Here is a 20,551-nt window from a genome sequence, read left to right on the forward strand (position 1 = left end):
TTCATCTCCCGGGCAGCCCATTCAGCCGGAACTCTCCTTCCCAAGCTCCTCCCAATCACCGCCGTGGAGCTCCAAGCCTCCCTCTCCTTCTCCACCCACTCCGGCGACAGCTCCAGCACTTTCGGAAACCTCCGCTGGACCTCCTCTAACTCCTCGGCTGGGATCTCGTGGTTGGTCCACACGGGAGGTCGGGCCGAGCCCCTAGCCACCTCCGACCAGGACCGCGAGGACCCAGCCTTCCCCGGACCTTGACGCTTCCCAGGCATTGGCGACTTCGTTCCCTCCGTCTCCTTCCCCTTGCCTTTGTCCCCCCGGTTAGCCATCCTCCACCCCCCTCCCCAACTGTTCGGGGAAATGCCACACCGGTAGCACGATTTTTGGCGCACCCGCTCACACCCGCTCAGTTGGGGACCGTCTTCGGAACAAAGGTTTTTCCGGATCGGGTTGTTCGCCGGGTTGTTCGCCGGGTGGTAGCTACTAGGTGCACCTTCTTTTGGGTTTCCCGCTCCCCATGCGAATTGGCAGGCGTGTTTGCTCATTCGATGGGCGTGGTCTTCACAAGGACATCGAGAGAGGCCCTCCCATCCTAGTTTTGAAAAAAATAAAATATTCATAAAAATAAAAATGTAAAAATTCATATGAAGAAGGAGACAATGGACAAAAACGATAACAATATGCTTTGATATATCTCAAAACTGACCACAAATTGAATCGGCCAATAAAAACTTGCCACCCAGTGGCAAGCTGATCATTCAAAGCTTGCCATATGATTGATCCGAAAGATGTGCCCAAAGTTCTCCGTATTTCAAACTTCTTCATATTTAGCAACAACTTGATCATAATCGCTAACTATTTTCTAACAAACACAATACCCAACAAAGAATAATAGTTTGTTGTCTTATCAACCAGCATATAGTCCCAAATTATTCGACGATGGGCTCTGACCCTCACCTATATATTGCGTAAGTTCTCTTTCAACTCTCTTAGAGGCAGTGCCTCTCTTATGCTGCTTCTCTGGCCTCCTGTTTTCTAAAAGTTGCATCTGACTTAGGCATCGGAGGAACCTCCTTGTTTTTGTTATTTTAAATTAGAACCAATGTTAGAGCAATGTTCGAAATTGCTCCTTTGCATCTAATACCAACTCGTGGGTGTTTGATATTGGGACCACCGCCGATCGAGTGCAGTGGCCACTGAAATATCGCCACGGAGGCATGAAGTGATCTCATCCAAAAGGCAAATGAGCCAAGATCTCCAGCAACACCTACCAACTCGGCACTTAGGTTGGGCCAATTGCCGGCGGCAACATGTTCTATGGAGAGCTTAGAATACAAAGGATCCAGCGAACTGCTATGATTATTTTAGTCGAAGATATTTCTCCTATTGCCTTGTTACTCCCCACGAGCAAGCCCATCCAGATGATGATGATGATGAAGCATTGACCAGCCAAAATCTTTCATGTACTCAGGCAATCTATTCGCTGCATATGAAATCCATTATTCAATCACAAACCAACAAGACAATGACTAGCATTCACATTCTCGTTGTTAAAATATGAAAAGGAAAATGTTCATTTTTGCCTTTTTATTAGGGGGAAAATGTTCACTTATTAGGCCATAGTCGGCATTCTCATCATCAACAACGTACAGTTCTTTTTACAATATTTCACATTCTCATTTGGGAGTGGACATTTCATTCATCATCCGCCTACTTTCTGCAGTTTCAGTCAAATTACCGATCTTAAGAATACAGCGACAAAAGAAAAATATTCACTTACTATACCGCATTTGACATTCTCGTTATCAACAATATACAATCTTTTTGCATTCACATCGGGGAATAGACATTTCATCTATCTACCTACCTACCTTTATGCAGCTTCAGAGTAGCGACATACACCCCAGGAAAAGAACAGCTATGCCTGTGCATTTGCAATTGACACATCACAAACTGCAGCAGAATATGCAATTCCTTCATAAATTTTTTATGAAGGTGTATGCAGCCCAGTGTATGTCAAGGCATTCAGCATCCCATGAAAAGTCTTTTGACATCCCATCCTTCATCCTCCAAGTCCAACGGGATGGATCATTATTCTGCAGATACAAGCAAAATACATATTATAAGCTTGTCCTAGTAACTAATAGTCATGTCCTTTAACAGTCTAGTTTCTGATCTGATGGTTGTAAATGAAAGCAGGCCTATTTCAGTTGGAAATACATTGGATCATTCTGCTAGGTGATGGTAAAACAACCTCAAGAGAGAGAAATAATCAAACTGAACCTACAATTTCATCAAGGGCTTGGTAGAGAGACATTTTCCCAAATGTAGAGATGATGTACTGTGTTGACATCAAGCTTCCAAAGTCATGCCGCTCAGATTGCCTGCATATAATTCCAAGAGAAGATTGAATGTTCAATACCTACTTCAATTGTTATTTACTCCTTGCAATTGAAAAGAAATATTTACCTAAATCCTTCTTTTCTAGAGATGCTTCTGAAGTCATGCCCCTCAAATTGCCTGTCAACATCAGAAGAAGCCCTTCAGCTTGTTCATTGGAATTTTCAATAATCAATAAAAACAATTACCTGAATCCACCATTTCTAACATCTAATGATATCGGGGATGATCCATACTTGATGGCTTTAAGCTGTTCACATAATGAAGTATATAAAGTATTAAGAATAATCCAAACCCTTAGAAGGCATTATCAAAGGCTACTGTGGCCATTGACATGGAAGGAAAATGGAAAGAAATAAACCATAGAGTTTCTACTCAAAAAAAGCTTCGCATATTATTTTTTCTGTTACACTCACTTTGCTTGTTGCATTAGTATAAGTTTGGTCAGAAATGGTGTCCTAGGCATCTAACTACTCATCCAAACAAGCCTAATTATTCTTAAGATCTTTGTATAATGTGCATGTATCAACCCTCAAAGTTTGCCACCAGCAAAAGACAACCTATAATTTCACATATCTAATTTTAACTGCCAAATGCTTAAATCAAAGCATCAAGTGCACCATGCTAGATTTATTAATTCAGCCAATCTATTTAAACTTTGTTTAAACACTGAAGATGGTTGGCCATTTGACAAACTTATTGTCATCATGCTTGTGAATAGAAATATGGATTATGATACCTTTTAATTTATCCCTTTACCAGCTATACAACTAACAGTTGAATTATATTAATGTGAATAGATATTAACTTCAAAATTAGAAGGCAAGTTTCTTCCGCAAACTGGTTAAGTTGAGAAAGAGATGAGAGGTTCTATTTTGGTGGAGAATTTGAACACTACAAATCAAGCTATATTTCAGGGTGCTGCCGCACATGGGGATGAGGTAAAGCGAGAGGTGGAAGTGTTTTGGCCATCGGCTGTCAATTTCTTCCACAAAACATGAAAAGAACCTCATGTAATTTAGATTTCATTGTTTTCCATGAACTGCAGCATCAGCCTTTTCAATTGTACACTCTTCGTTTTATTTTCTCATTGAAATGAATAGATGGAGTTTCATCTCCTACCAAAAAAAAAAAAAATCATGAGCTAAAGTTTGCCAGCCGTCACATGTCCTTGCCCATTTTATCGAAAATTGCAGAAAATATAGATCTTACTTCAGCACTAACCATGATCTTTGATTCGTATAAACAAGCAACATTTGCAACTTATATTAACTTAAACAAGTATCTGCGGCAAGGTAAATTAAGCTGGAACATGATATGGCCCATTGAACAGCATTATTAATCTCAAAATAGGGATCTTATAAAGCTAAAGCCTTATTGCTTGCATGATCTTAAGGAAAAAGGTCTCCCACTGTACTAGATAACAGAAATTTCTATTCTTGCTTGAGCTATTTTATTGTTCTTGACTTACTGGTATCTGAAACAGTGGATCGTCGAAGGAAGAACATAAAATTATGTCAGAACCTGCAAGAATTAGGTGTAACAAGGCTTCATCATACTTGTTTACGAATCTCATATTTACATCCTGCAAACATGGCATACACAAACTATCAGATGGAAAATATATAAAACTACTGCCAAAAGGAAAGAAAGAAAGAAAAAGACAAGCCACCAGCATGCCAAACAAACTAAAAATTCTAAGAATCAACTAATCAAATCATTCTCAAATCTATTGTCTCAAGTTTTTTCCTGATTTTATGAATAAAAGTTTTCAGAATTTATTAGCATAATTTATGAACCATTTTACAATTTTAATAGTTTTATCATTTTTGATGGTTGTACATGTCTACATACAAATACACACAGTCTTCTTCTGATAGAATTGAAGATCTAAACCTACTGATGCAAAATTGGTGATGAGAAATTCAAAACTGAAAATGTAAAACATTAAACATGATTTCAAAATGCCCAGAATTCAGAAATTATTAATTTTGGAGGATCTTCCCTAATGCATTCAGTGGCTGTCAAATAGAAAGTTGTACCATATGATACAGTATTTTGATTTAATTTATGGTTCGGAAGCAACCAACTTAATTGGATTGTGGTTTTTATTTGTTTTTCGATATCTAGATCAAGATCAAATAGTTATATGACCTAAGATATGCACACTAACTATGTTAGTACTATTCATTCTGTGTACTTGATTAATAGGCAAGGGCCTTCCCAGACATAATCTTTTGTTTTCTGGTATTTAATATATTGTAAACAATGACCAATTCTGTGGGTTCTAAATTTAAAAGACCCATCATCAACTTCGCACCTGTAGGATTGAGGGTTCAATTTACTGCAAGAATACCAGCTCAACTTATATAAATATAGCACCCATGCAAACATGCATGTATCCAATATATAGCTTAGTTGAATATAAGGGCAAAGGTTGAAAGTCCAAAATTTTTCTTAGATGTGAAGCAAGAGTTCTGCAGTTAATATTTTTAGCATTTTCCTTTTGGTGTGTGCGCTAGTCGAGATCTGCAGAGTTGTCGCAAGGAAAATGGTATTGCTTTTAGGGGAGAGGGTCCTTCTAAAGGGTGAAGGTTGTAAAAGACTTCTATATGTATTCTTTCTCTTAAGCAATATAATAGTCTTCAGGCTATTTATGGGTCACCATGTTATACAGTATGGCTACAAGAATGGCCTAGTAGAATTAAAACATCCTATTAGCAAAGAACAACAAAGTTTGAAATCAAAATATCAATTTGGGACTCAAGGCATCTTGATACTTGCATGCACTGATTGTCAAAGAAAATCATAGGAAAGCAAGATACTAACCTTAAGTTCCTCTTGTAGTGCTTGCATGGTAGTGCTCCTGACAGGTGTTTTCAGCCCCATGAAGATGCACTGTGCACAATTAGCAAAACTGTTATATCTCATAACACTACAAGGGACGTATAAACTCTCAATGGGACAATACTTCAAATTTCAAAACAATGTCAACTGTCAAGTATGGTTGACAACCTGAACACCCTTTCTCAAAGCATGCTGAATAGCTGGTTTTAAATTATCCACATCAATGTCTATAACCCCAGAGAAGATGCACCCAACCTGATAAGGATAATTTCAGTAGCTTTTGAGAACCAGAAATGCATAATGATGGTTAGTGGTAACGATGAAAAATAGAGAACAGTATCAATTAAAGTTTAAGAGAAGTAGTTGACAACTAGTGTCTTAGAGCATATAGAAAAAGACAATCATCTAGATGACAACTAGTATCTTAGAGCATATAGAAAAAGACAATCATCTAGCAGCTTAAGCTCAATGACTTAACAGCATTCCTGCTTATTGAACTAAGAAAATTCGACTACTTAACAGGCATCCTAAATGAATCCCACCCACGCCCCCATGTCAGGAGACAATAATAAATCCAATAGTGCAGTACAGCATATCAGGATCCAGTACCACTTCGTTGGCCATCAAAATAGGTCTTTCTTTCATTACCCAACATCCAATGGGTGGATCATTTTTTTTTCCAATTGGCCCCCACCAAGCCACAGCTTCAGTTACAATTAAGCAAACATCTGCTCATTCCTTCACTGTGGGCGTCGGGAACTGGGTGTTAGGAGATAGTCAATACATATTCTAATGAGGCCTGAAGACAAAATATACAATTCCCAATACCCACACCAAAAATGTTCAACAACATGCCGAGGCTTCATGCATGGACAAAACTGGATGTGCGGATGTCATCCAATGTAAACTCTCTCTTTATCTAATCTAATGATATCACTACACAATCATAAGATAATGATCAATATTTCTTTCAAAAAAAGAGATAATGATCAATATAGTTTAAATTGTCTATCTGATTCAATCATATGTTACAAGTTATGAAATAATAATATATTTATATCGACTTTAAATCTCACAAGTACACAAAGACTAGGAAGGCATGATACCAAAAATCTCATTTTTGTGCAATATAATCAATGTGGACAAGGTAACTTACTAATATTAGAGAATGCATCTCCACTGTCTCCTATTTCTTGGTGATTAATGGAGCATCTGGTGGCTTTTTCAAGCCCCGAAAAGGACTGACAAAGTTGTCCACTTTCCCCTTATCTTTTTCTCATCATTCTGAAGAGGTGTGCATCTTGGAGTAGAAAATGAGAAGGAAAGATATTTATGGCCTTAAGGCTGCTAGGCATGCTCCTCCCATCTCTCATCTTATGTTCATATATGATTTACTCCTGTTTGGATGGGCAACTATTACTAAAGGGAAAAACTTAAAAGATGTCATTTTGATTATCAAAGTAGCAAAAAACAAGTAGTAAACTTTAAACAATCAGCAATCTGGCGTACTAAATATGTTCATCATAGGCACTGAAAACTCATTTCTAGCAGCCTGGGTGTGAAAGAGATGCATCCTTCAGAAATTTTATCTTGGCAATCCTCTTTCTATGAGTAGATTGAAAAGTCAGGCATTCAAATTAATTGTTGATAAGCTCCAAACTCGAAGGATGGAAGTCGAACTATTCTTTCACATGCTAGACATTGTCATAAGTCATGACCAAGTCAGAGATTTCTTCACTTCTGGTCAACCAAATCGCAACCATGAGTCTTCAAAAAGCTTGTGTGCTCAACTTACCAATCTTGTTAGAGATTTTTGGTGGGGCTTCCTAAAGAGGAAGGTCAACTTGTGATTAGAAAGGTGGCCATCTTTTTTGAAGCACTTATCATGAAACGCAGCTAGTGTTTCCTTAAGGATCAAGGTTCTCTTTGGGTCACATTTCTCTGGGCTTGCAAATCACTCATATATTTTGTCCAATATGCTTAAATGCTGGGTCTCCTATACAGATGGGGCATGTTGGTACCTGGAACCAGCCACTCTATCAACAATCTAAACCAGTGGATCCCTAATTTACCAAAATTGAAAGCTCTTTGGGAGATAAATTCTCATATGCTAACAAAAATTAGCAAACAGATTGTTACTTCAACTTTGGCAAGGACATGTTTGACCTGACCACTGCACAAGCAATTCTTGTAATTGAAAATCCAACTTGAGAGATGGATACAGAAGACTCAGAATTGGGTTAATATAACACCTCAGTTGACCACTATTAAATCAGCTTATAAAAGACTCCAAGAGAACACATGGCACATCCTCTTCACATGTCCAAAAGGCAGATTATATGCGGAAGACGTTGTAGAAAATCAAGGACAAGAGATAGACAAATATGTCTGAATTACAATCTTTCGTTCCTAACTTTTTCATAGTACTTCTTATATAAAAGAAATATGTGAATCAATTATAAAACTCAATTATTAGATATCAATGAGAACACAATGTTAACCCACACCATTTGTCAGTCATTGGATGATCTTCAGATGTAGTAAAGAAATCTGATAAGAAAAGACTAGTATTTCTAGTTGATGATTTGAAATCATAAATAGTGAGCAAATTGCTTAAAGAATTAGTCATAAAGTAATGAAAAAGTCCTTAGGATATATTATGAAAGTATATAAAACACATACAATTGCAGAAGAACATCCAGAGAACCCAAGGCGCTGTCTAAGTGCAACTTTGCAAACAGCTTTTCCTCCAATATCATCTGCAGAATAATTTGCTGGAAGAAGTTTGTCTCTGGAAGGATCCCACTTTGTGCCATCAAATCCATAAGGAGCTATCAACAATTTTTCCCTAGAAAAGGAAAAAGATTTTAAAAAAAACAACTACAAATTGTCATTTCCAAATGATATGTCAAATCAATGAAACATCACATGCATCTCAGTTGTATAATATTTGATTGTATAATATCTGGTCCAATGGTCGAAATGATTCAAAAAACTTCACTCACTTATGGATTGCTAATGTTGGTTCCAACCCATGGCTTAAACTATGGATAATCCTTTCTTTTGAAAGAACGGATGACATCATAACTACCTTATTGGAGTAAACAATTCCACCCTGCAAAGATATAGCCAAAAAAAGTCAATTTCATATCAAAGACTGCCAACATCAATGGACAAATATTCATCAATGAATAACAAATAGAATGTTTATCTATAAGCAGCCCTGATATACTTGGTTCTGTTTCCATATGGTGGACCTGTATTACTGTCGGGAATGAAACCTTATAGAAGTATAAATCTTGGCCATCTGCCACAGCCAATGGTTGCGCCTTACTTCTAGAGTTTGGAATTGCACATTTTGGGTTACTGTGGCAACTACGATGAAGATAGTGCATCACCCATGTTCCAAATTTTGCATAAATAATAAAGGCATCACAACCTGTTCTAGAGTTTGCATAAATGATAAAGAAAGCTTTTAGTGTGAAAAGAAGACTGACCTTCAAAATATTGACAAGATGCGTTTTATTATTGTCTTGCAGCCGATCAGGACGATGAAGTCGATGGGGATCGAGACCACAAAGCCCTAGCTTATCTGGCTGCTCAAGACACTACAAATAATAAGGGTTTCATCAGTTAAAAACTTACCCTTAGTGACAATAATTACTGCATACAATTAAATACGAGGTTGAACTTCTTTTGGAAAAGAAAGGAAACCCATTTGTGCTAACCTATATTGTTTTTTCAAGTCAGGATCATCTTGTTCATTTATAGGTCTCCAATGTAAAAAAGATTAGTAGATGCAATGGCTATTGGTCTTTGACCAATTTGATGTTTGGGAGACAACCACCCATTCTGATCAGAACATCCATCTAAGAGAATCCCTTGAGGGGAATATATGGATGTTGCCAGACTCTTCAGCCATCACCAAAGAATTAGAATGTCAAGGCTCAGTCCAACTATTTTCTGGCTCCAAGTCTAGCAATGGTGCTGGTCATAGAAGATATTAAGCTAGCCTAAGGTAGGTGAGGTGAGGTGGAAAAGGTTATTGTAGATTGTATGCTGGAAGTGACATGGTAAGTGCCTCCATCGGGTTAGAACATGAGAGGGTGGAAAAGTTTTTAACATGCAGATTCATGGATTTGGTCCACACAATTAGTTATTGCATCTGGCCTTGAGTATTAGAGAGTGATGATGTGGGATTTAAAACCTTCTCCCAGATAAATGTCCTAATATTTGTAAGTTATATTTGTTTATGAGCTTCTATTGTCGAAAGAAGTTTGCTTTTGCCAAATCAAAAAGCCACATAGAAGTAGCTGACTTACTTGGGAACTCAAGTCATGACACGTGAACAATACTCGAGTACCACCGAGTCCCTGAAACAAACAATTACGAAGTTAGGCAGCATATTTTGCTAAAAATACTTTAAACCATTTATTCAAGTTCAACACTTGCAGAACATGATAGACCAAAAAAAACTTAAATTCTTAGAACAATACATGAATACAATAGTACATCGCCATGACCGGTCCTAAGCCTGGATGAGAAAGGTGGAGGGTTGAGTCATGTTGATAACCGATCATAAAAAATATGTCAATTACTATGAAATAGATTCTAATTTGATACATGTTAGGGCATCCCTTGTTCTATGTGTTGCCATACAATTTGACCCGATTGTAGTGAGAGGTGGGCAAAGGTCGCTAAGGTTATTGTCCATAAGCAACCTACTATAACATGACCCAATGATAGTGACAAATGAGCAAGAATTGGTTAGGTTGTTGTCCATAAACAATTTAATACAGCATGACTTGATTAGATTGATAAATGAGAAAGGTCGTTTAGGTCATTGCCCATAAACAACCTGCCATGACATAACCCGACCGCAACGACAAATAAGCAAAGGTTATTTAGGATTATAGAGTCTTCTAGTAGTAAGCTAGTACAATAACCGCCAATCAGACCAATAAGGCGACGAGAAATTACATAATGTAAATAAGGTAACTATATAGAAGAAGAGAATTAGATTTGCTACCTGGAATATTGGAACTTTGACGGAAAAGAGTAGAGAACTAGTGGATACAGTGACACATAGGAAAAACAATATTGCTTGCTTATAAGAAATTAAATGGAAATATAGTAAAAATCAAAGGATATAGGGGATTGTTATAAGCTATTGTATGTAGGTAAGAAATAAAAATAAAAATCATGTAAAAATAGTAGCTGGTAAGGAATTGACAAATAACATTGGATGTGTACAAAGGATAAATGATAGATTAATAGCCACTATATAGTTACCTTATTAGTTCTAAATGAGGAGATTACTAACATAGTTAGTGCTTATGCACCACAAGTAGGCTTAGAGGAGAGGATTGAGCAACAACTTTGGAAAGAAACGGATGAACTGATGAAAGGTATTCCTGAAGGAGAAAGGATATTTGTACATAGTGACTTACATGAGCATGTAGAGAAGCAAAATAAGGGGCACGAGAGTGTACATGGATGATTTGATTGTGGGGACAAAAATTTAATGGAAGATACAATTCTTGAATTTGCAGTAGCTTATAACCTAGCAATTGCAAACATTTATTTTTAAGAAGAAAGATGAATATTTAGTATCCTTTAAGAGTAAATAAATGTCACAAATAGATTACTTTTTTATCAAGAGAAGAGAAAGAACAATATGCAAGTATTGTAAGTATCCACATAACATAGATAACTTGTAATAAAGTTATCCATTAATTGCAAGAAGAAAAGAAAAGAAATTGACAAATATCCAAAAATATGATGATGGAATTTAAAAGAAAAAATGTTATCTTAAGAATAAATTACTAAAGGAGAGAAATTAGAACTTAAGGATCGACCAAAATAAAATATGTGACCAACTAAGAATAACTGGCAAATGAAGATCCATAAAGCCAACCGTAAATAGTTGGAAAAAGGCTAGAAGGTTATGGTTATGGTTATAGAATTGTCATTTCAGTTGCATTATATAATTCTTTTGATAAAGACAGAACACATATTCTTTGCTATCTCAGTGTCAAATAAAAGCCAGAGTATGTATTGTATAAAAATATTAGAAATAACCAGAAAACCATGTTCAAAAACCTCAAAGCAGTATGAATCCTTGCCAAGAATTTCTATTCAGATCTATCATTGATATTATTTCAAGCTATTGTATACCCTTCTCACAACTTCCACTGATATTACCTTAGTTCTTCCTCTCCTCTTCCCACATTCTTCAACAAGCTCAGTCAAGCATATGCTTTTGTTATTAATTGAACAATGTGAAAAGACCAGTGTCCTTTACAAATATGTATGGACTAGTAAAAGATTAAATCATTGCGTGACTTTGTTAAGAAATCAAATGCCATATGGCTCTCAAAGGACATTAAGAGCAAGAATTATTTAGTTAGAAATAACGTTGTACTAGTCTTCAAAGTATATGTAAAACTCACTTCAATAAAGCAGATAAGACTAGTAATAGGTGACATGTACAAGAAGGATTGCAGAGAATACCAACCTGATGAACAAAAATATCCCAAAAAAGTGGTCCAATGATGGCAGTTTCCCAATTATGTATGTGCAAAATATCTGGCTGCTTTCCAGACTTCACTAAATAATCCATGGAAGCACGGGAAAAGTAGGTAAATCTGATATGACATGAGAGAGGGATGATGTATCAAAGAACAACTTCTAAAATTTATAAAGTAAAATAAAATAAAACATTTATAAGGCCTGTTGATTGGCAAGGTATATTGCCATGTACAAGGAAATATCGAAGGACTTGTGGTAGAAAAGTTCAAAAGCATGTGCTGCTGACAGACAAGGTATAAGGTCATCTATTGCATGGCACATCAGGACTGGGACCAGGAGCACAATTTTGAAAATTTTGACAGTATGCACTTTCATTTCCTGCATTGCAAAGTTGACATATTATGTTGCTTAAATTTTCCCTCTGTTTGTTCCATACTCACATTTGAAAACTTTGATTCTTTTATTTTATCCTTATCCACTTTACAGCTTCTAGTTGTACTTCTGCATTGGAACATAAGCCTTCAGGCAGTGATCTTTTCCCTCCTTTGGAGTTTGGACTAAAGTATTAGCTACAGCCCCTTCATTGTTTTCTTAAAGCTTTTAAAAGTTTCTAGAGCCCTCTTGCACTTCTAAAAAGGTTCATCTTTGCAGAGTCTCCTATCCTTCTTTTTGGCATCGGCATTATCATTGTCTCTCAATCCCTTGCTCATCAATCTTTTTTTCATTCTTTCCATAGTTGGCTGACTGTTCTTGAACATTGCTTGTTGTCCGTAAACCTTTCTCACTCTTTTTCATTAAGATGCTTCTAGCTTCCTTGCATTTGTACCAATTAACCATTATAATCATCAAGACATATAGATCACTTAATAATAATACTATACCTATTCCATGTGAATATTGCAAATAAAAATTTTTAAGCTTCCATTCAAATCCATGTAGCTGTAGGTTAAGGTCTGATGCTCTCATTCTTGCTTTCTATGGCCTGCAAGTGTGTGATACTTTGGCCTCTTTGGGGTGGTCAATGCATTTAGGGAAATATATTGTGATAGCCTATAGCCTTGCCTGCACGTGATAGTACATAGATATTCTATTTGCACTCTGCTTAAATATTATGCATTTCTTATGAGTGTATATGGGTAGCTGTAATAAGAATGTAAATGGACTGTAAATGTAGCCTTTAGGCATTGTCCTCTTTTTAGACTGAGTTTCTCATTACTGCATATATTTGGCTTTGTGCCCTAAAGTCACACTTTCAGTTAAATACTTGCCCTCAAATATTTTTACTTTCTAGAAGGGAGAGCTAAAAGATTCAAATTCATTGTAAGTGCAAAATAACACATAGTGTGAAACTGCGAATGCTTATTAGGTTAAAGCAATACCGAGCACATCCGCTACCTGAAAGTTCAGACAAATTTCATCTATAGTATTCCACAGATTTTTTAAATAAAAACAAAAAAAGAAGTGTAACATCTGTGCTGTGGAAGGAAATTTCTAGATGACATAGTAACTCTATAAGTTTCAAAACTACTTTTCCATAAAAATTATAACTTCCAAGATTATAATGCCTATTTATTTACAAAATAACATGATATCATGGATTTCTAAATTATTGAAGCATGATTGTCTTTAATTCTTCAGACTATAAAATCCTTTAACAGGAGCAAGCTAACTGGAGTTTCAATTCTAGAACTGAATCCACTAACCGCTCAAAGTCATCAGAGTAGCCATATATTCTGTCCCGGTTGAAAAAGGATGAATGGTAAACAGGTTCAATTAGTGTAAGACCAAGACCACCAGCAACACTGGATCAGAGAAGAACTAGTGAATCAGCATAAGGGCAATATGAGAATATAAGGGAAGCATATGTGTTTCTAAGAGTGTATGGATGTGTGTGTTTGTCATGCTTATGTGACAGCGAAGCACATAAATTCGTGCTCCTATTTCTCTTTAGTACCTAATAAGGATAGACTGAAAAAAATGGTCATGTGAGGACTAATATGACATAGATAGGCATTAACTGCTTAACATATCTCACCCTATCCATACTCTGTTTTTATGCCAGCGACCACTAAAATAAGAATCAAATTCTGCTTCTGCTTTCCTTAATCCCTGGATAGCATCAAGGTCCATGTTTGCATACCTGTTTATATCAAAGAATTATCAAAGTAAAAAAAGCATGGAACTTCCATTCTACAGTCAAGTTGATAATGTCAAAATTATGACAAACTCCAAAGTCCAACGAAGGAAAATGAATGGGAAAAGACAAAAGGAAGAAACAGATTCATGAATCAGAATCCAATACTCGATCACACTCATATTCTTACAAACAAATCAAAATAATAAACAATTGTCCTCCATAGGCAATTGACATCAATAACTAGTCACGAGAGCCTAATTTCACTACTACATAGATTAAAAATAGTGGTTTTTCTTGATGCTGCATCTCTGGACAACAAATGTAACTATCATGTGCATTACCATGAAGAATAGCAAAAGTAAATACTTAAACAAACAAATACACAATCTGATTGATGAAGCTTGTTTGAGGGTGCTCCTTGTCACCATTTTCTCAATGGTTTTGATGTCCAAGACTACCATAAACATGATGCCAAAAGTAATCTCAAAGTACAGTAGGTTCAAGGTAAGCTTGACGCATATAATGCATCGAGTCCTTTAATCCCTAAAGTTAATATGCATTTATAATAACTTATGGCCGGGACTGAAGCAATGGGTTAGCATAAAATTATGGTAATGCATATATATGTGGTGGTTATGCATATAGAATGCCAAGATGTATTATGTACCACCAGAAATGACTATACCAATGAACATAAATCATATAGAAGATAAGAGATGGTAAACAAATCTCTCCCACCAGCCTGGGTATAAACTTTGTCTTGTCAATGTACTTTCAAATATCCCTGCCAAAAAGAAAAAATGTACTTTCAAAAGTGTTGATATATCCTACTATGTACCACCCCCTTTTTATTATCCGCATAGCTGCATATAAAATTTTATTTAAAGATATCAACATGCTGCTGCTGACACACCTTGGACAGTGGCCTTCTCCTTATAGGATTGTGAATGACATTAAACAAAAAACCCAAATACAAATTGTGATACATATTCGAATTGCAAGCATTCCATCAGCTATCTGTAACAAGGATTTTTTTTTTGAAAAAAAAAAAGCTGCTTTGAACATATATGTTGCTTGCAACCCAGAAAAAGGACACAATAGCAACACGAAGTAAAAAAATATTAGCATATGAAAGCAAAGCACTTGCCTCTATTCACACCAAGTTTGGGTTAGTGATGTAGAATAAGTGCCATATATGTATATATAAAATACATATGCGGCAATAGATCTTAGTCAAAATTCCTTTGCCTTACCCAATGGTCCTGTTATACGGGTCCAACTAACATGATAAACATCACTCTCACCCATTATGTTACTATTATCATCCAAGTTTATCCATATGTTAGAAATTCCAATGCAAGAATTTAGGTTGCCAACTTATAAATCAAGTCAGTTCAACAGCGAACAAGTAAAAGAATAGTAACAATTAATTACATGAGAAAGGACTCATAAGTGGATGTGCAAGGACTTTTTAAGTTACAGAAAAAAGCTACATACTTAGGTAAAATAACCTCCACCAAATTGCCATCCCTTTGCAGTGCACAAGACAAACCTGTCACACATGATGCTAAGGATCCAAATGAAACAACTGGCTCCATTTCACTGCATATGTGCACAATGTGCAGAGCTTTTCTGCAATTCAGAGCCAGAGTAGAAGGTGAATTAAAAAACCAAACCAGACTCTAAAAATGAATTCATGTATAAAGTTGACTTTCTTAAATACATTTATTCCTTATAGTTATACAAGTGCAAAATATAGCATAGCCTAATATTATGATGGCTTTATATCTGGCAGACTAGCGCCACTAATCTGAGATTTCTGGCAAGGCAACTTGCTTCAAAGTATGCCAGGAGTGAAATGGTTGAACATAAATCATTGTAGGCTTTCCGTACTGGTAGTTGACATGATGATAATCCTTGCACCAAAGTAAAGTAACAGGGGTAATTAGAAGGTCTTGAGCTCTCTAGCATGTCAAAATCATAAATGCAATTATATGTCATTCTTACAGCTAAGAAGAGCTAGTGTGCTTTATTGTGAAGTTCAGTAAGGACAAAATAAAGAAGCAACCAAGTTAGCTGTCTATTCCTTGCCATCACTTTTAGCCGTAGGTTGGCATACCGCATTGTTTTCTCTGAAAACTGACGAAGTTCTGACAGCAATTCCATATCCGTTTTCTGTTGGATGTCATGAAAGACATCAGGTATATTATCTTTCCTGTCCATAACCTTCTTCCTGATATCAGATGCTTCACTGGTACCAATCATACCCGAGAGAACCATTGAATCTATCCGCAGTAGCAATTCAGAGAAACTTGAGAGTAACATTGGTTTAGTGACAGTACCTAACAAAGGATAGTATCATATCAATGTAGTGAATGTTTATAGAGATGGAATCATGATTTGATATAAAACAACCATAAATTACATTGTATAATAAGTTTACACTTTCCAAATCACCTTCCACTACATTCATCTGCTTTCGTGCTTCCAACTGTTCTATCCTCCCCAACAGCAACTCTTTTTCTCTTTGTAATTTCTTCAGCTCCTCTACAGCCGCAAGGCGTTGTTTGTTCAGGTATACAATATCTAACAATTCATAGAAAAGTAATACAATATTTTAGAAGCTTTGACATCATGCATAGAAATGTACTGATTCAGAAGCAATTAAATATGACAGACACTATTTGACTAAATGTCGGCATGCTAGTCAGAAGCACACAATCACAAAATCACACAAGCATGAACATATTGAAACCAAATAATAACTGTTGAATTCTACAAAATGTAAACTTTCTAAAACCAATTAGAAGGGTTAATTTACAGAGCCAAAGGAATATACACGCACACATTATAATTAGCACATCTATCAATATGACAAATATTAACTGGGCACCTTATAATCAGCACATATATCAATCTGAAAATATATATATATATATATGTATAAAGTGGGCACAATTTAACCACGAAAACCGAAAGCCGATGTCTTAAAAAGTAGTTTCAATATGCTGGTGGTTAGGGACTGCATAATGCTTAGGCAGAAGATGGATGCTTAGGCAAACGCCTAAGCAGATTGTATTATAAAAAGCAAAAGAAATTAACATCTATAAATATTTTAAAGAAAATTAAAATAAATCATAGTAAATATAAGGAAACAAAATGCAGTTTAAATAAATAATATTACATTTAATTGAATATGCAATACTAAATATACATTTTTTACCTTAAAAAAATTATAAAAATTAATCATTTATAAAAAAGGATTAATAATTTAAATTAATGTAACAATCAACTCTACAGCATACCACATGCCAACAAACTTGGTGCTTGCATGTAAGTAAATTGTTTAGGCACAATGATAAAGACTGAGGGTGCTAGAATGCACCCATCCAGCTGGATTTTATAATCTGCCCACCTAAAATGCACAATATCCCTAACCACACTGCCTAATACATGTCCCACTGCAAATGATAGCCCAAGTCTGGCTAGTCTAGACCTAGGCAAGGCTGCTTCAGCATCTGTTAGGTGGCCAAGCTACACAGTTCATTTAGGCAGTTGGACCCTAAGAAGTTTGAACCACCTAGCCTATGCAGCCGCCTGCACAGCCCAGACGGTTTCCATTCAAAACGCTAATGGGAGAAAGTATACTTCTTGAAAGTATTCACTTTGGATGCCTATCTCAGAATTTCATTGTTGAGCACTAAGGAAAACCTTGGCTATAAGTTAAAAGAGCATAATTGCAATAATGTTTACATAGATTTCACCACAAAATTAATTTGAATGCATGATTCCTTGGAAAAATACTAAGTTCACTGAGGCCTCACTTCGCTGAGCGTCGTTGAAGAGTTTCCAAATGTCAGTATCACTCATTTCCAATCTTCTCTCAGATGGTGCAAATGATTCCTGAGACAATTTAAAGCAAAACTACAATGTTTGAGGGGGAGAGGGGCAAAAGGAAATTAACAAAATCTTTCAGAATGTTATTGCATACCTCAAGGATGTCCACGTTATGTCCTTCAAGCCTAAATGCATCAAACAAGCAGCTATGTTAGAGGTTCATCAGTGGAAAATGCATTTGATGTATGATTGTATACTCACTTAATTTGCGAAGGTCCAGCAAACAGGTTGGCGGCATCATCATCCTTCCTATGGAAATTGTTAAGCTAGTCAATAAGTCAAAACCAGAAAGAGCGTGCACGTGTCTGTATTACATCGCGTGTTATCTCTAAGCATGTATCTTCAAGTGAAGAAACCATACAAACACGAAAAGAGACACAGATGCATCCACATATACCTATTAGTAAGCATAAATAACAACATACAAGTGCAATAAAACTTAATAATAGTTAAGCGCACTTTTGTTCTATGATCAGTGCAAGGGAAAACAACAGATTAGTTATTTACATGAAAGCAAATTGGAACAATCATATTTATTGCAACAGAACAGGAAAAATAACCGTTGGAATCAATAGGTCTCTTTTGTGATACAGTAACATGCAAAAGGTCAACAGAGAACATAAGTTCAGCAAAGAAATAGCTTCAAGAGCCAAAGAGGGCAGGTATCAGTAATTTGATTTACATACCGAATTCATATATGTGATTTTTTATTTGAAAAAAAAAATGCAGAACAAGGAATGAGCTCAAAGTATAAACAATCTCTTTATGAAGATGGGGGGCTCCTGTGATCACATTTGGGGTTGATCAACCCTGTTAAAGAAAAAGAAAACCATTTATATTTGCACTCCTTTACATGGTTACTTCTAATGTATCAAGGGAATTTGAGCCTTAAAATCTTAACAGAGATATTTCTCATCCCTTGGAAGTTGGAACATTAAAAATCAAATGTAAGGATTGTCATTCTCAAGGGTGCATGATTAACAAAAGTACCTCATTCTTCAGATTTTTGTTTTGTCTCTGTTGTCTATTTGCATGGCTCAGCGCTCCCATCTAAGGCTCCATTATCTTTTCTCCCATTTTTTTGCATGTATTTCCTAGAACAATGTAACACACCAGAATATTACCAGTGGAACTTTATTTTGATGAAAGCAGGACTCCTGATTAGAAGGTTATTTGATTACATAGTTATTGTGGTAGAACTTTCATTCAGTGATTCGTAATCAAGCATTAAAATTGATTGCTTTTTTCTCCTCGAATCAAGAGCAACTAATTAAATTAAATAATTTATATGATATTATGAGGAAAAACTAAAATAAATCTTGCTTCCATGCCCTGCAATCTGTTTTTGTTTGAATAGTACATCAAAATTGTAGGGCTTGAGCAATCAGAGCTCAATATCTCTCATGTGAAAAGACTTTGTCAATTAAAACCATGTCAACATAACAATGAATTATTCAACTCAGAACATCCATTCTTTAGGGCTCTTCAACTCAAACATGGGAAATAGCCTCCTTTCTAGCCCTCTAAATCCTTTAATTAACCAACTCCATAAACTTCAAATTGTCCTGGGACTATTCTAATAGATGTGATAGCAGAGTTTTAAGATCCTTGAGGGTCATCTCAATCACTGATCCTAGTGAAAATCTTTGTATAAAACATCAAATTGAAGCACTCTACAAAGACACTAAGATCACCTATAATTATCTCTAAGGTGGTAAAGCTCATTTCCTTCAAATTTTGCATATGTTCTGACCAAAATCCTCAAAATACTGAAAATCCTAACTAAAATCCACCAACTAAAAGTTCAGCCTTACCATCAAGAGACGAACTCCAAATCAGCACCAAGAACCAAGAATCCCCGAGTATTCCCAATAAAAAAATTATACGATTTTCAAGAACCATGAGATCTTCTAGATCAAAAATTGTAAAATAAGTAACGTGAATGCAATCTGAATCTTCAAAAAAAAAATCAAATTTAGACACTCTAAAGCTTTCAAGCCCGCCTACAATCAGTTGAAAGGTGACAAACCTCATAAAAACAAACGTTTGCATCTACCATTATAACCAATATGTCAGAATCTTTCAACGCCTAGCCGAAATCTTGATATCATCAGCGGCAACCTAGAATGCCTAACTATTTAAAGTAAAGAAAATGTAAGATATCGAAAGCCATTAAGAAACAAACAAAGCCATTGAAGTGAAGACCGTAACTGCTTACCCCGCGCAGAAGCACACGCGATCCCTTAGATTCCGCCGGCCGGGAGCCGGGGTGTGAAGGAGACGGAAAGGAAAAGCCATGGCGGCTGCAGCATTCCCCAAGGCCTCCATCGGAGGCGAACGCTATCGGCGGAGGGTGGGGGTCTGAAGTTCTTGAGCGAGCCAAGGAGAGATGGCTTAGGGTTTCGATGGAGAAAGAGATGAGAGCAGAGCAGAGCAGAGATATGGGCTGTGGGAGTTCTTGAAGAGCTTTCGGGATGGAGGAAGAGGGGAGGGAGGGAGGCGAACGGATCACGTGAATGCTTGTTGGCTTTCCCACGGGCCCTGCTTTTTTTTTTTAGTTTTCCTTCATTTTCATTTTCTTTTACTTTTTTCAAACGACAACTCATGTAGCTTTTACACAAATACATCCTACTAAATCAAAAAAAAAAAAAAAATTAAAGAGTACGAGAAAAGAGGTATACCTCCTATAAATATCCAGATCTTTCAGGAGTGTCGCACAACAAAAAAGACAACCCAGTTGGTTGC

At 36.3% G+C, this 20,551-nt stretch overlaps 1 protein-coding gene across 8 annotated transcripts; it reads right to left on the reverse strand.

Moving 5' to 3' along the window:
• Window positions 1-1,552: 1,552 nt before the first annotated feature.
• Window positions 1,553-20,349, reverse strand: LOC103719956 (UDP-Glycosyltransferase superfamily protein). 8 transcript variants are annotated; one of them, XM_089925951.1, is made up of 22 exons: window positions 20,025-20,349; window positions 18,797-18,900; window positions 18,008-18,616; window positions 17,901-17,931; window positions 17,734-17,812; window positions 16,367-16,495; window positions 16,029-16,251; window positions 15,407-15,541; window positions 13,808-13,912; window positions 13,476-13,574; window positions 11,759-11,888; window positions 9,564-9,614; window positions 8,739-8,849; window positions 8,247-8,356; window positions 7,924-8,089; window positions 5,410-5,496; window positions 5,224-5,292; window positions 3,866-3,979; window positions 2,583-2,644; window positions 2,464-2,514; window positions 2,282-2,378; window positions 1,553-2,090 (listed from the first exon to the last, which is right to left on the reverse strand). In XM_089925951.1, exons 5-22 carry the CDS (start codon window positions 17,777-17,779, stop codon window positions 1,971-1,973), a joined length of 1,905 nt encoding a protein of 634 aa, XP_089782077.1. In that variant the 5' UTR covers window positions 17,780-17,812; window positions 17,901-17,931; window positions 18,008-18,616; window positions 18,797-18,900; window positions 20,025-20,349; the 3' UTR covers window positions 1,553-1,970. The 8 variants fall into 8 exon arrangements, with proteins under 8 accessions (XP_089782077.1, XP_026665529.4, XP_089782075.1 ...); XM_026809728.4 differs by having other exon boundaries at window positions 18,008-18,055; window positions 20,025-20,331; XM_089925949.1 differs by having other exon boundaries at window positions 18,008-18,051; window positions 20,025-20,326.
• Window positions 20,350-20,551: the final 202 nt, after the last annotated feature.

This window comes from Phoenix dactylifera, chromosome 10, assembly GCF_051530095.1.
Source record: "Phoenix dactylifera cultivar Ajwa chromosome 10, Ajwa_hap1_PhDact_Kaust_v1.1, whole genome shotgun sequence".
Lineage (NCBI taxonomy): Eukaryota > Viridiplantae > Streptophyta > Magnoliopsida > Arecales > Arecaceae > Phoenix > Phoenix dactylifera.

Excerpts from the sequence above, each read along its gene's own strand:
- LOC103719956 (XM_008809447.5), bottom strand. The coding sequence starts at position 20,134 with ATGGAGGCCTTGGGGAATGCTGCAGCCGCCATGGCTTTTCCTTTCCGT. Across the intron at positions 17,932-18,007 it reads GCTGGACCTTCGCAAATTAA|GCTTGAAGGACATAACGTGG; the intron begins GTGAGTATACAA and ends TGATGCATTTAG. Across the intron at positions 16,252-16,366 it reads GCAGATGAATGTAGTGGAAG|GTACTGTCACTAAACCAATG; the intron begins GTGATTTGGAAA and ends ATCCTTTGTTAG.